At 36.0% G+C, this 14,099-nt stretch overlaps 1 protein-coding gene across 1 annotated transcript in view; it reads left to right on the top strand.

Moving 5' to 3' along the window:
• Positions 1–14,099, top strand: part of Eys (eyes shut homolog) — a 1,592,434-nt gene that overhangs the window by 1,489,923 nt on the left and 88,412 nt on the right. The window contains 1 exon segment of the mRNA XM_046432606.1: positions 12,625–12,807. Coding sequence (XP_046288562.1) covers positions 12,625–12,807 — 183 coding nt within the window.

The raw sequence follows: 14,099 nt of genomic DNA, 5'->3' as shown, positions 1-14,099 counted from the left end.
CTAAAAATTCGCTGGCACGAAGAAATGCTTCAGTAGGAAATGAGAAAAATGTTCAAACCAAACCACTTATGGAATAGTCTATAATAGGAATTGTATTTCATGATAATAAACTATAAACCTACAATATTTAATCCAATATAAACTTGCACATTTTATGTAATGTGAATTGTAAAAGTGTATGAAAATTTTATCATTCTCAGAGTTTATGCCATAAACTGTAATACAATGCAGATATTGCAATGTGAAGCTGTATGTACCCAGCTTTTTTGTTTGTTTTGTTTTGTTTTGTTTTGTTGACTGCACAAAAGCCTCTCAATATCTGCTTTAGAGTCAAGCAATTACTTTCAACAGCCAGAAGATGGCACTAGTTTCTAAGAATTATGCAGCTAGACAAACATGTGCTGCTTTGGATTCTGGTCATTTGTTGCTCCTTTTACTGGTAGGAAACATGACACTGTGCATTTTCATCAGTCTTCTGTCCCAGTGTAAAATTCTGTTTGTTCTTAAGTCTTCTATGACAATTAGAGAAGAATGGTAGGAATAAAATATCTATGTAGAATACCTGAACAACATAATATAAGCAAAAATTGGTAAAAACAGATATTAATTTCGTGTTTTTACTGTTGGGTACATTGAATACTGTATATCCATTTGAATAGAGAGTTTGATTTATTCATGTACTGAGTGTCTTTATCTTGGTTCAGAAGGAAAAAAAATTGAGTGTGTTTTCTGTATATGCCTTTTTCACTCATAATTTTTAGCCAGGTCTCAGGAGATAGTCACTTTGATTCCCCTTTAAATGAAAATCACATTTGTAAGTTAGCACATTTTATTTCCAAATGATTTTGCTGAACAGTTTGGAATAACACCCCACAAGGGTATGGTTTTAGTTCAATAGCTAAAATAGAAACAACAAAGACAATGGTCGCACCCGTGGTTTTATAACCTAATTGCATTTGAGCAGGATACTGAACAAAACCCATTTCTAATTTATTAAGGAGAAGCAAAGAATAAAGAGAGAATAAACATGTTTATACTCAAACCTACAAAGAAAAGCTGGAGAGGCCAGCAGTGATCTTGTGTTTTTACAAATTTATCCATCTGCCTAAGGGCAGATTAATTTTCCTGGCAAAGTTAAATGTATATTTTGAGGTATGATATGCTGCTGAACGCCATGCTTGGAAAACTGGCGTTCTGGAGCCTTTCAAAATCAGCAGTTTCCAGAGGGGAAAAAAAATCTATCCACCATCTGCTTGTTTCATTAAAATACAAAATAGAGAAGGAAGAACTGAATTGGATTTTCACTATCTCAGCGCTCCCTGGTGTCCACTCTATTGAGGCTATATACAGCAGCCTGTATAGAAAACAGAATCCAAATAAAAACCAACTTTTTTTTTCTTTCAGCCTTTTGTATCTGTATAAAATTAGAGCAATGGACTTTACTTCAAAAATTACATTTAGACAAGACAGCCTACCCTGAAAAGTTTTGATATTTTCTAGTATTCTTTTTTGATGCAATTGTTTCAAATCAAGGTCGTAAATTTTAGAATAAGGTTGTAAGGGTATTATAAATATATTTTGTCATGTAACAGCCATTTTTTTCTGTCGAAAACAATCCTGCAATACCAGCAGATCAGGAGGCTGAAGCAGGAGGATCAACGTTCAAAGCCAACCTCACAAAAAGGGAGTCACTAAGCAACTCAGTAAAACCCTGTTGATAAATAAAATACAAAATAGAGCTGAGGGTGTGGCTTAGTGGTTGAGCGCCCCTGAGTTCAATCTCTAATATCCCCCCAAAAAACAAAAAACTACCAGTGTGGCACATACCTGTAATCCCAATTTCTGGGGGTGGGGAGTAGGGGGTGTTGAAGCAGCAAAATGGCAAGCATTGGCAACATACCAAGACACTGTATCAAAAGTAAAAATAGAAATGGTGCAGTTGTAGCTCAGTGGTAGAGACTCCCTGGATTCAATCCCCAGTACTAAAAATAGAAGAAAAAATGCCTATCAATTGCCTGAAGAAATAAATTTAGTATTTTTAGTTTACCAGCTTAAAAAGACTCTATAGTTAGGCGTAGTGTTGCACACCTGTAATCCCAGCAGCTCAGGAGACTAAAGTGGGAAGATCACAAGTTCAAAGCCAGACTCAGCAATTTGGTGAGGCTCTAAGCAACTTAGCAAGACCCTGTCTTAAAATAAAAAATATTTTTAAAAAAGGGTTGGGGATGTGGCTCAGTGGTTAAATGCCCCTGGGTGGTCCAATCCCTAGTGTACATACACACACACAAACACACACACACACATACACACACACACATACACACACACTAGTCCAATATTAGAAAGAAACCAATATTTATAAAATGAAATTTATAAAGATGCATCTATACAACTTGATTATGATAAACAACTAATTTGTCAAGGTGGGGGTTCCTATGCTTTGGTTTTCAGAACCAGCGTGTAACATATTATCTGAATTTGTGCCAAGACCAGAAAAAAATAAGATTTTAATATTATGGCAAAAATACAGAAATAGTCTTGTTCTTTAGAGGCAAATGACAAGGAAAATGGAAAAAAAAGCATGAAAAATATAAGCCCTGGTGATGGTATAGAAATTTTGTTTCTCAATTTCATCTAATATCTCCAATCAATCATGTAAGAAAGAATATTCACATAAGTACAGAAAAAAAATTGAGTTCAATCTCTAGTATCTGTAAGAGCAGAACAGTGAAGATACTAGGTAAGCAAGGACAACAGAAAAAGAATATATAAATAAACATCACTATACCCTAAACACTACCATAAACCCTTTGCTTGTGTCCATCCAACTATTTGATAAATATATATCCTATGCTCAAGTGAACCAAACACTGTTGCCTGACCTGGAATTCAGGAAAGACAGGCAAGCCCTCTGCTCTAGTGGAACCTGAAATATAAATGAGGAAAGAAAAAATAAAAAGTTTAAAATAAAAGCGACATATAATACACTTAGGTAAGTAAAGCAGATTAAGGAACTAGAAAGCCGTGGAGGTAAGAGGGGATGCATAGTTTAATAGAATAGTCATAGTCGGGGGAGACTCCTTTGAAAAGAAGACACTTAGAGTCTTGAAGGAAGTTAAAGAAGGAGCTATGTACCTTTTAGGGAGAATGTTTTAGGGACTGGAAAATGCAAGAGTAGAAGCCTTGATCTAGGAGTATGCTAGGTTTGTTTGAGAAACAAAATGAAATTGACATGGTTGGAACAAAGTGAGCAAAATGAAATGAGAGTAAGGAGCTTTTAACTTAATTCAAACTTTACAGGAAAACACTGCAGGATTTTTAAATATAAAATTTTTATTTTTGTGGTATATATATTCAATGGAATATTACTCAGCAGCTTTAAAGAAGAATAAAATCATGACATTTACTGGTAAATGGATGGAGTTGGAGAATATCATGCTAAGTGAAATAACCCAATTCCAAAAAACCAAAGGTCCAATGTTTTCTCTAATATGTGGATGCTAATTCACAGTAAGATGGCAGGGGGGTGGGGGAGCACTAGAGAAGAATAGAGTTACCTTAGATTAGGTGGAGGGAAGTGAAGGGAGGAAAGGGGAGGGGCTGTGGGGATAGGAAGGATAGTAGAACGAAGCAGACATTATTGCTTTATGTCTATATATGACTGCATGATCAATGTGATTCTACAACATGTACACTCAGAAAAATGAGAAATATTATCCTATCTATCTATGTGTGTGTGTGTGCGCGCGTGCGCGTGTGTGTGTGTATCAAAGTGCATAAATGGAGTCTACTGTCATATATAACTAATTAAAACAAATTTTAAATAAATTACTCTGACTACAAAATGGAAAGACTATAGAGGGACAACAGGCAGCGGGGACATGGTAAGAATCAAATACAGTAGTCCAGTCTAGAAAGAGTGCATTGAACTTTGGCATTAATGGTAATGAGGAAAGTAGTGGGATTCGAGGTATATTTTGAAGATGGAATTAACAGGATTTAACACTTCACTGGTTGAGGTAGAAGAGAAAGACACAATTTAAAGATGATGCCTAGTTTGGGCTCTGAGCAGAGAGGGAAGACTACAGAAGAGATTTGATTCAGAAGGCAAGGAAGGTATTGTTTCTCAGAAGATTATATAGATAGTCCATTATATATTATAGATCAACCATGTCACTTACCTCTGAGATATTGAATAAGATAAAAAAGAATTAATTAAATTTAAAAAGATGGTGGTCACTTGTGATCTTAACACAAGAAGTTTCAGAGAAAAATGAGGAAGATAACCTGATTTGAATGAAATCAAGAAGAAATGGCACATTTTCTTTATCCATTTTTCTGTTTCCCATTCTATAGGTTCTCATATTCCTGTTTCCTCTGCTGTGCAGAAGCTTTTTAATTTGATGCTATCCCATTGATAGATTTTATTTTTTAATCAAATTATTCATTTATTCTAATTTGTTATGCATGATGGCAGAATACAGTTCATTTCATATTACACATATGGAGCATAATTTTTCAAGTCATTGATTGTACACAAAGTATTTTCACACCATTCATGTCTTCATACATGTACTTACGGTAATGATGTCTAACTCATTCCACCATCATTCGTACCCCCTTGCCCCTACCTTTCCCCTCCTTCCCCTTAGCCCTATCTAAAGTTTCTCCATTCTTCCCATGTTCCCCTTCAACACCATTATGAGTCAGCATCCTCACATCAAAGAAAACATTTGACCTTGGGTATTTTGGGGATTGGCTCGCTTCACTTAGCATTATATTCTCCAACTTCATCCATTTACCTGCAAATGCCATGATTTTATTTTCCTTTAATGCTGAGTAATGTTCTATTGTATATACATACCAAAGTTTCCCTATCCATTTATCTACTGAAGGGCATCTAGGTTGGTTTCATAATTTAGCTATTATGAATTGTGCTGCTATAGACACTGATAGGGCTGTGTTCCTATAGTATGCTGTTTTTAAGTCCTTTGGGTATAAACCAAGGAGTAGTATAGCTGGGTCAAATGGTTGTTCCATTCCAAATTTTCCAAGGAATTTACATACTGTACTGCTTTCCAGATTGGCTGCACCAATTTTCAGTCCCACCAGCAATGTATGAGTGTGCTTTTTCCCCACATCCTTGCCAACACTTATTATTGTTTATGTTTTTGATAGCTGCCATTCTCACTGGAGATGAAATCTTAGAGTAGTTTTGATTTGCATTTCGCTAATTATTAGAGATGTTGAACATTTTTCCATATGTTTGTTGATTGATTGTATATCTGAAAAGCGTCTGTTCAGTTCCTTGGCCCATTTATTGAGTGGGTTATTTGGGGTTTTTGTTTGTTTGTTTGTTTTTGATATTAAGGTTTTTGAGTGTTTTATATATACTGGAGATTACTGCTCTATCTGATGTGCTTGCGGTAAAGAATTGCTCCAATTCTGTAGGTTCTCTATTCACCTCACTGACTGTTTCTTTTGCAGAGAAGAAGCTTTTTAGTTTGAATCCATCCCATTTATTAACTCTTGATTTCAATTCTTGTGCTATAGGAGTCTTATTAAGAAAGGTGGGGCCTAATCCGACATGATGGAGATTTGGGCCTACTTTTTCTTCCATTAGGTGCAAGGTCTCTGGTTTAATTCCTAGGTCCTTGATCCACTTTGAGTTGAGTTTTTTGCATGGCGAGAGGTAGAGGTTTAATTTCATTTTGTTACATGTGAATTTCCAGTTTTCCCAGCACCATTTGTTGAAGAGGCTACATTTTCTCCAATGTACATTTTTGCACCTTTGTCTAATATAAGATAATTATAGTTATGTGGGTTAGACTCTGTGTCCTCTATTCTGTACTGTTGGTCTCCAGGTCTATTTTGGTGCCAATACCATGCTGTTTTTGTTACCATTGCTCTCTAGTATAGTTTAAGGTCTGGAATAGTAATGCCATCAGCTTCACTCTTCTTGCTAAGGATTGCTTTGGCTATTCTGGGTCTCTTATTTTTCCAGATGAATTTCATGATTGCTTTTTCTATTTCTATAATGAATGTCATTGGGATTATTTTTTTAAATATTTATTTCTCAATTGTAGTTGGACACAATACCTTTATTTTATTTATTTATTTTTATGTGGTGCTGAGGATCAAACATAGAGCCTTACACATGCTTGGCAAGCACTCTACTGCTGAGCCACAACTCCAGCCCCTGTCATTGGGATTTTGATTGGGATCGCATTGAATTTGTATAGTGTTTTTGGCACTATGATCATTTTGACAATATTAATTCTGCCTATCCAAGAACAAGGGAGATCTTTCCATCTTCTAAGGTCTTCTTTAATTTCTTTCTTTAGCATGTTATATTTTTCATTGTAGAGGTCTTTCACCTCTTTTGTTAAGTTTATTCCCAAGGTTTTTTTGTTTGTTTGTTTGGTTTGGTTTGGTTTTGAGGCTAACGTAAATGGGGTGGTTTTCCTAGTTTCTTTTTCAGTGGATTTGTCACTGATGTACAGAAATGCCTGTGATTTGTAGGTGTTGTTTTTATATTCAGATACTTTGCTGAATTTATTTATTAGTCCTAGGAGATTTCTGATGGAATTCTTTGGGTCTTCTAAGTATAGAATCATATTGTCTTGATGCCATCCCATTTATTAACTCTGGGCATTATTTCCTTAGCTTTAGGGAGCCTATTGAAAAAGTCATTACCTTAGCCTACATGGTAGGGTGTTAGTCCTACATTTTCTTTTAGGAGTTTCATAGTTTCTGATTTAATTCCTGGGTTTCTTATCTATTTTGAGTTGGTTTTTGTTCAGAGTGAGAAGTAAGGGTCTAGTTTGACTCTTCTACATGTGGTTAACTATTTTTCCCAGCACCATTTGTTTAAAAGGCTGTCTTTTCTCCAAAGTATACTTTTGGCTCATTTGTCAAGGATCAAATGACTGTATCTGTGTGGGTTTGTCTCTGTATCTTCTACACCATCTGTCTATGTGTCTGTTTTTATACCTGTACCATACCATTTTTGTTACTATAGCTCTGTGGTATAGTTTGAAGTCAGATATTGTGATGTTTTCATCATTGTTCTTTTGGCTTAGAATTGCTTTGGCTATTGTTGGTCTTTTATTCTTCCTAAATGAATTTTTAGGACTGTTTTTTCTAGTTCTGTGAAGACTTTCATTGGTATTTTGATAGAGATTGCATACTTTTGGCAGTATGGCCTTTTAAACAATATTAATTCTGCCTATCCATGAACATGAGAGGTCTTTCCATCTTCTGAAGTCATCTTTAATTTCTTTTTTCAGTGTTCTGTATTCTTATTTGTAGAGGTTTTTTACTTCCTTGGTTAGATTTATTTCTAAGTTTTTTTTTTTTTTTTGAGGCTATTGTGAATGGAACTGGATTCCAATGTGTGCCAGAACTTGAAGTGTCCTATGAGGAGTTGTAAGATACCTGTAACAACACAGTAGTTCTGTGTAAGATTGGAATTAAAAAATGTAAGAAAAGCAAGCAATTAACAGAGGGAGTTTATTGTAATTTAATAGGAGGAACTAGAATGCCAGACTGTAAATAAAAATCTTTTCATGGAAAGGGTTATGCCCTTATCACTTGTTGATGAAACACTCAAATCCAAGAATTTACTCCTGATAGTATAAATGACTTAGCGCCACCCATCTAGCAGAACATATCTTCCTCCCACTGTTCTAGTAGAGTTTTCTCTAAGCAGTTGGAGTGGGAGGATATGGCTCTGTCCTCACTGATCCTTATTAATCAAAACTGAGAACAGTAACTTTGTTTCCATTCATTGTTATCTTCACCTCCCTTCCTGCTTCCAATACCACTCAAAGGCAACACGGGCCAAGTTCACAGACAGTGTTCTAACAGGCGGCTCCACACAGGTCACATAATTCAGATTGAATGAGTCATGACCCTGAAAGCCCGCAGTGAGAACATGTCAGCTCACTAAATGTGCTCTAAAGGCAAATTCATGTGATTCTGTAGCTTAGCAGAAAGGATAAAGTGCTTCAATCTTAAAAAAAAAAAAAAAAGAATAAGTGAGTGAATGGCAGTAGGATTTTCAAAGAGTCAATATAGACACTCTTTAGAAGCATCTTGCAATGACCCGAGCAACAAAACAAGCCATAGCTACTAGGGAACATGGAGCAAAGGGAAGATTTTTATTTAAAATGGAGATATTCTAGCATATTTTATGTTTAAGAGGATACTTCAATAGAGAATAATAACTTGGTGTCTCCTGGGAAATAGGCCTGGATTTCTGAAGTCTAACAGATGAGGAGTAAGTTCCATACCAGGAAGACCACTCTTGGAATCAGAGGGAAGGTTCTAGAGAATATAGACAGAAATGCAAGATTCAAGCGTGGTAGAATTTGATGGTAAAAGGGTATGGTAGTTCTGTCAATAGGGTTTATTTTTCTCTGTGAAATAAGTAGGTCATTTAATTAATAGGACAAGGAATATTATATGTTCAAGTGGAGAGAATGAAACTATTGTCGTAAAGACTGGGAAAGTGACTCCACTGGGAAGCCTTAGACGATAGCAGGACTGATACAAGAGCTTTGCCCATTTGAGGTCTGAGATTAGTCAGGTATGTGTTTCCCTCCACCATGTACTTTTCTTGTTCTTCACAGAATGTTAGGCATTCTTACTACCTCATTGTACAGACAAAGAAACTAAAACAGTGAAGTGATATACTTTGCCCAAGTTTACACAGGAAGGGTAAGCTGGCTATTCCTGCCACCCTGGCCCCCAGCACTGAGATACAGCAGTTCAGGTCTCCCCAAGTCAGCAGACTTCAGGAGGCATCAGAGCACAGAGCAGAGGGAAAGAGCTTTGAAATCCCAGCTACTTGTCTATTTCCCATAGCTCAATAGTTCAAGTTGGTCACTTTTGTATGTACTTCATAATTTAAATTAAGACAAGGAACTAACTGCAGCATATTTTTTAAAACAAAAAAACACTTGTATTTAAAATAATGATATCTTATTTCTCTGCCTTTATTGGGAAGGAGAAAAATTTTCCTTAATAAACATCCCGAAACAGGATTTTATAACCTTTCTGTGGCAATATTTCCTAAAATGTTTTCTGAAGGTATATTATAACATGTCTCAAAAAGATTATCCTTTGAGGCTCTAATACTATGGAAAATATTATGACATTCTCCATTCACTTGAGATTCTTAGAATTTTTAATAGCCCTACATGGTGTTAATATACTTTTGACTATGCATGAAATGTTTCCAGGACATTGCTAATGATTTAGCTGCCTTCTTCCACATACCAAACAATTAATGTTTAGTTTAAATTCCAGCAACTGCCTTCTTTCTTCCTGTTCCCAATTCATTGCTATAACTTTAAAAGAACTGGAAAATAATGCATGAGCTTACATATAGGAGTTATGAAGCAGCCAGAGATTATAAAAGAAATAAATATGCTTTTAGTAACCCCCAAATAAAATTATCTGTTTAATCTCCTAACTTGATGACTGATGCTTCCAGAAGTCTGATCTGGGTATTTGTATAATAGATTTACCACATTAAACAAATGTCACCTGTTTGAAGACCATAAATGTCTTACTTTTAAGAAACTGGAAAGAATGATTTGTAAAATTGAAAACCTTCTTTCTCCTAATCCAGGTTAGTCCATGTTCTCCTGCCCAGTTCAGTAGAATCAAGACAGTGTGCATAAAGACATAGAAGCCTGTGGGAGATGGGTTTTATGACCTTTGACACCTTCTCCCTGACTCCCATTGTCCCCCATAGTGGCTCTATCATTTTATAGGCTCAGAGTTGCTGAAGAAAAAGTCCCTTGAAGTAAATCACAACTAAGAGTTTAGAGGAAGAATTTACCTGACAAGAGACACTCGGTTCTCTTTACAGTACCATTGCATGGAAGTAGAATGTGACCGGTCTGTATAATTATTTTTTTTCTAGTAGCCACAATTTTTAAAGTAAAAAGAAACAGGTGAAATTTGTTTTAGTAATATAATTTATTCTGCCAATGTTTCTTGCATATAAAAACCCCTGAAGGGCTGGGATTGTGGCTCAGTGGCAAAGTGCTTGCCTTGCACATATGAGGCACTGGGTCCCATCCTCAGCACCACATAAAAATAAATACACAAAATAAAAATATTGTGTCCATGTATAACTAAAACAATTTTTAAAAGCATTTTCAATAAGATAGTTCACATTCTTTTTTCATATTAAGCCCATCTCAGTCAAGCCAAGCCATGATTCAAGCCCAGATTTTAAAATTGCTGGACATGTGACAGAGTCACTCCTTTGGGCAGAGTTATTCTCAATCTTGAAATGTACTTCTTTTTGATAGGATAAAATTGTGTCTTGGATTTGATTCTGATTGATACTATCATTGATGATACATTTTTTGTTAGTTAACTGTTTAAATAACACACTCTTCCTTTTCCAAAGAGTTTCTCATGAATTGTCTTGTCTTTGTGATTCTGCATAAGCTTCACTCTTGTTACATTTCTTAATATCACCAGTCTTTATTTTTATTGTGGATCAAAGGCTAGCCTTCCAGCTCTCTCCACCTATCTGAGCTTCACACTTCATCCACAGAGTGGTATTTTTCTGTTGTTTTGTTGTTGTTGTTGTTGTTGTTTGATTATTTGTTTTTATTTATTTTGTTTGTTTGTTTGTTTGAGACAGGATCTCACCACATTGCAGCGGCTGGCCTTGAACTTGCAATCTTCCTGCCATGGCCTCCCCAGTAGCTGGGATTACAGGCATGCACCACTGCACCCAGCCATAGAGTAGAATTTCTAAAAAGTAATTAATCATTGCCCAATTACTTAAGGATTATAGAGAAAATATGAAGCCCTTCATGATTTGACCTCTGTCTACCTTGTTTCCTTTCCTTCCACTTTCACCTTTTATACTTCATTCTAAAATTTGCAGATTTCATGAGTTCTCTGAATACAACATGCAGTTTTAGACGTCACGCCTTAAAACATGTTGCTCCTTCTACCTGAAATTATCTTTCCCTTCACCTACCAGGTGAATTACTGCTCACAGCTGAACCTCAACTTTTAGTCCAGTACAATCTGAATAAATTTATTGACCTGACACTAGCTGCTTAATAGAGTGTATTTTCTTATCCTGTGTCACCATCTTTGTGTCCTGTGACACAAAGCACAGGATCTAACAGTAAAATACATGAGACTTTTTTTTATTGTCAATTTAACCTAAATGAAATAAGATCTTTAAGTAGATTCATTAATTATTAACAGGAAGAAATGCTAAAATGAAACAATAATCATTCCTCTTCTTTTTTAATATTAAAATATTGTAGAATTCTGTTTTCACTGTTTTTAATGTCAAGATTGAAAGACTGTTAGTATTTTTTTTGTATTTTAATATGCCTCATGTATGACTCATGTCCCCTCAATCAACCTACCCACAATACAACTGAAAGTAAGTACTTGATGGAAATAGTTTAAAACACAAACAAAATTCTTTTATTAGAAAAGCTAACATGTCTCAAAAACCCTACTTCACATTCTGGCAAGTTTTGATAAAATTACACTCACCCTATGCCATTTATCTCAAGATATAAACCAAGATTTTAACAAAATATCAAAATAAAGTATTCAGCTTATTCCACACAAATATTCTAGTTTAATATTCATATGAAACAAACAGAAATAAAATTTTCTGATAACAAGAATCATCTTTCCTGAGATAGCACAGTTACTTGCTGTATAAACAATTACTATCAGACATAAGAGTATCTTTTGTTTTAAGCATTAGGTACCAGCGTGAGAATATTTCTTAAGGCTTGTAAAAAATCTAGTTTTACAGCTTCCCAGGAGATCCAACATCTCTTGAGAAGAAAGAAATAACATAATGTAATCAAAAGAAGCTCTTCTTCCCTCTGTCCAGATGTCCCAGTCAATAAAAATGGATCCTAGGAAATTCCACTAATCCTGGAACACTGTCCATAAAAGACAGGGGTGGAGCTCCACATCCCCCTTCCTGTTTCTTGTGGTCCTCTTGGGGTAGGAAAATAAAAGCCAATTGAGACTATTTATGGGGGAAAAAAAGAACAATGAAAGAGGGGAATTGGATGTAAGAATAGAGGCAGGAAGAAAAGAGAAAATAGATAGCTAATAGCACTCCTCAATTAGACTCCATCTAGTACACACTAGTCCTTGAATTGCTTTGGCTCATGTAAAGGTTCAGGACTAGAGAAGCACAGTTTGTTCCAAGTCGTGAGTTTCTTTCTAAGTCATATCCAGTGTTTGGATGCCAGATCGTGTTTACCAAGCACCTGAGCAAATACGTTGACTGCCAGTGATCTTTTCTGTTTTCTAAAATTGAGTTTCTCAACACAGAGCTTTGCTTTTTAAGTAAATCTTCATTATGCAGAAAGGGTATGTGAGTGAAAGGGTTCTATGCAGGATCTAAAAACATTGCACTTCCTTTGTTATGGTTTTGAAATTCCCCTTTGAGTCACTTAGTTGCTCAATGCTGAAGGGTACTTAAATATAATTACTGTGATAGTAAACAGACTATCCAGCCAGATGCATCGGCAAAACATAGCCTTCTTTTTATAACTACATGTACAGGTTTATTTTAATTGTTTGATTTGGGTTTTTCCACAGCTATTAATATTACACAGCCCAGCTTCAGTGGCACGGATGCCTTTGGATACACTTCATTCCTGGCTTATTCACGGGTTTCAGACATCAGCTTCAGTTATGAATTCCACTTGAAGTTTCAACTGGCAAACAACCACTCAGCACTGCAAAACAATTTGATATTTTATACTGGACAAAAAGGCCATGGTAAGATTAAGTGACCTCTGTAGGACTTGCCTCTCTCCTTGGAGAATACTTTAAATATTCTTCAGGGACACTCTCATTGGCCATGGATGAAGACATTTGCCTAGCTGCAGCCTCCTCCTGTTTTCTAGCATGTTTCTTATAGTCTGAAGCATTCAGTGGTTCTCTGACCCTTTCTGAATTCCTGGTTCACACTAGAGCCAAACATGAAGACAGAGGCAGTGACCAAATCACAGGGGAAGTAAGTTTATTGACTTGTTCTTTTATCTGTTTTGATTTCCATATATGAGGAGAGAAGGGAAGTTCTCAGAAAGAACATGGCTTTGCAGCATGTTGTGAAAAGAGAATGGGTTGAATGTCCTCAGAGAAAACCTTTACCAATGAAAGGGACAAGAAATTAAGAAAGCACTTGACCTATCACAAAGTATTCCAGTGCCTTACCATTGGTGGGAAATCAACTTAGAAGTTAAATTTGTCTTTCTTAAGTAGAAAACAGTTTTACGTGTGTTAGGTCAAGGAAATTCACATTTGTTTTATTTTCAAGTCTGCAACTAACAGTAAAGCAATTAATCACTTACCTTCTCAGATGTTCTCATCTGTGAAATCAACATATTATACAAAAAAGAACTTTCAACCATTAGTGATTCTATTTTACTAGGGAAAATAATACAGTCTGATTTTGATTTGTTTTTAACTCACTATCTCCTGATACCAAATACGCTTTTCTGGATTAGCACATGTTTGAAAAGAGCCAAATTCTCAGTGTAGGTTATCAGCTCCCACCACATCTGAGGATGCAGAACACTTTCCCAATGTTATCCTGAACCCTAATGAGCCCTCTTAACTGGTTTCCTGCCTGCAGTGCGTTCTCCACATTGTAGTAGGAATTGCCTCCTAAAAAGTTTATGAGATTATGTTGGAATCCTGTTTAAAACACACCTGTGGCATTTCACTATGCTTAGAATAAAATCCAAGACTCCCTACCATATTCTCAAAGGGCCTTTATGAGCAGACCCTGGTCAGGTTCTCAGAATACAGCCAGGCTACTTGCATCATCTCTCTGCTCCCCACTACATGTCCTCTTCCAGTGCCTTGACCATCTAATGCCTTCCTGCCTTAGAGGCTTCCTGCCAGCTATTTGCTCTGTCTTGACAGTGGGCTCCACAGCCTGGCAGTGCAAACCTGTATCCAGTCTCCACTACTTATAAATTATGTCAATTGGTTTGATGTCCTAGTGCCTCAGTTTTCTGACCTGCTACTCAGGTAAAATAAAATTAATTCCCTAATAGAATTGA

This window comes from Marmota monax, unplaced genomic scaffold, assembly GCF_021218885.2.
Source record: "Marmota monax isolate L192 unplaced genomic scaffold, Marmota_monax_Labrador192_F-V1.1 WCK01_AAM20220418_F8-fsc00116, whole genome shotgun sequence".
NCBI classification, from domain to species: domain Eukaryota; kingdom Metazoa; phylum Chordata; class Mammalia; order Rodentia; family Sciuridae; genus Marmota; species Marmota monax.
This window is presented reverse-complemented; position numbering and strand designations above follow the sequence as displayed.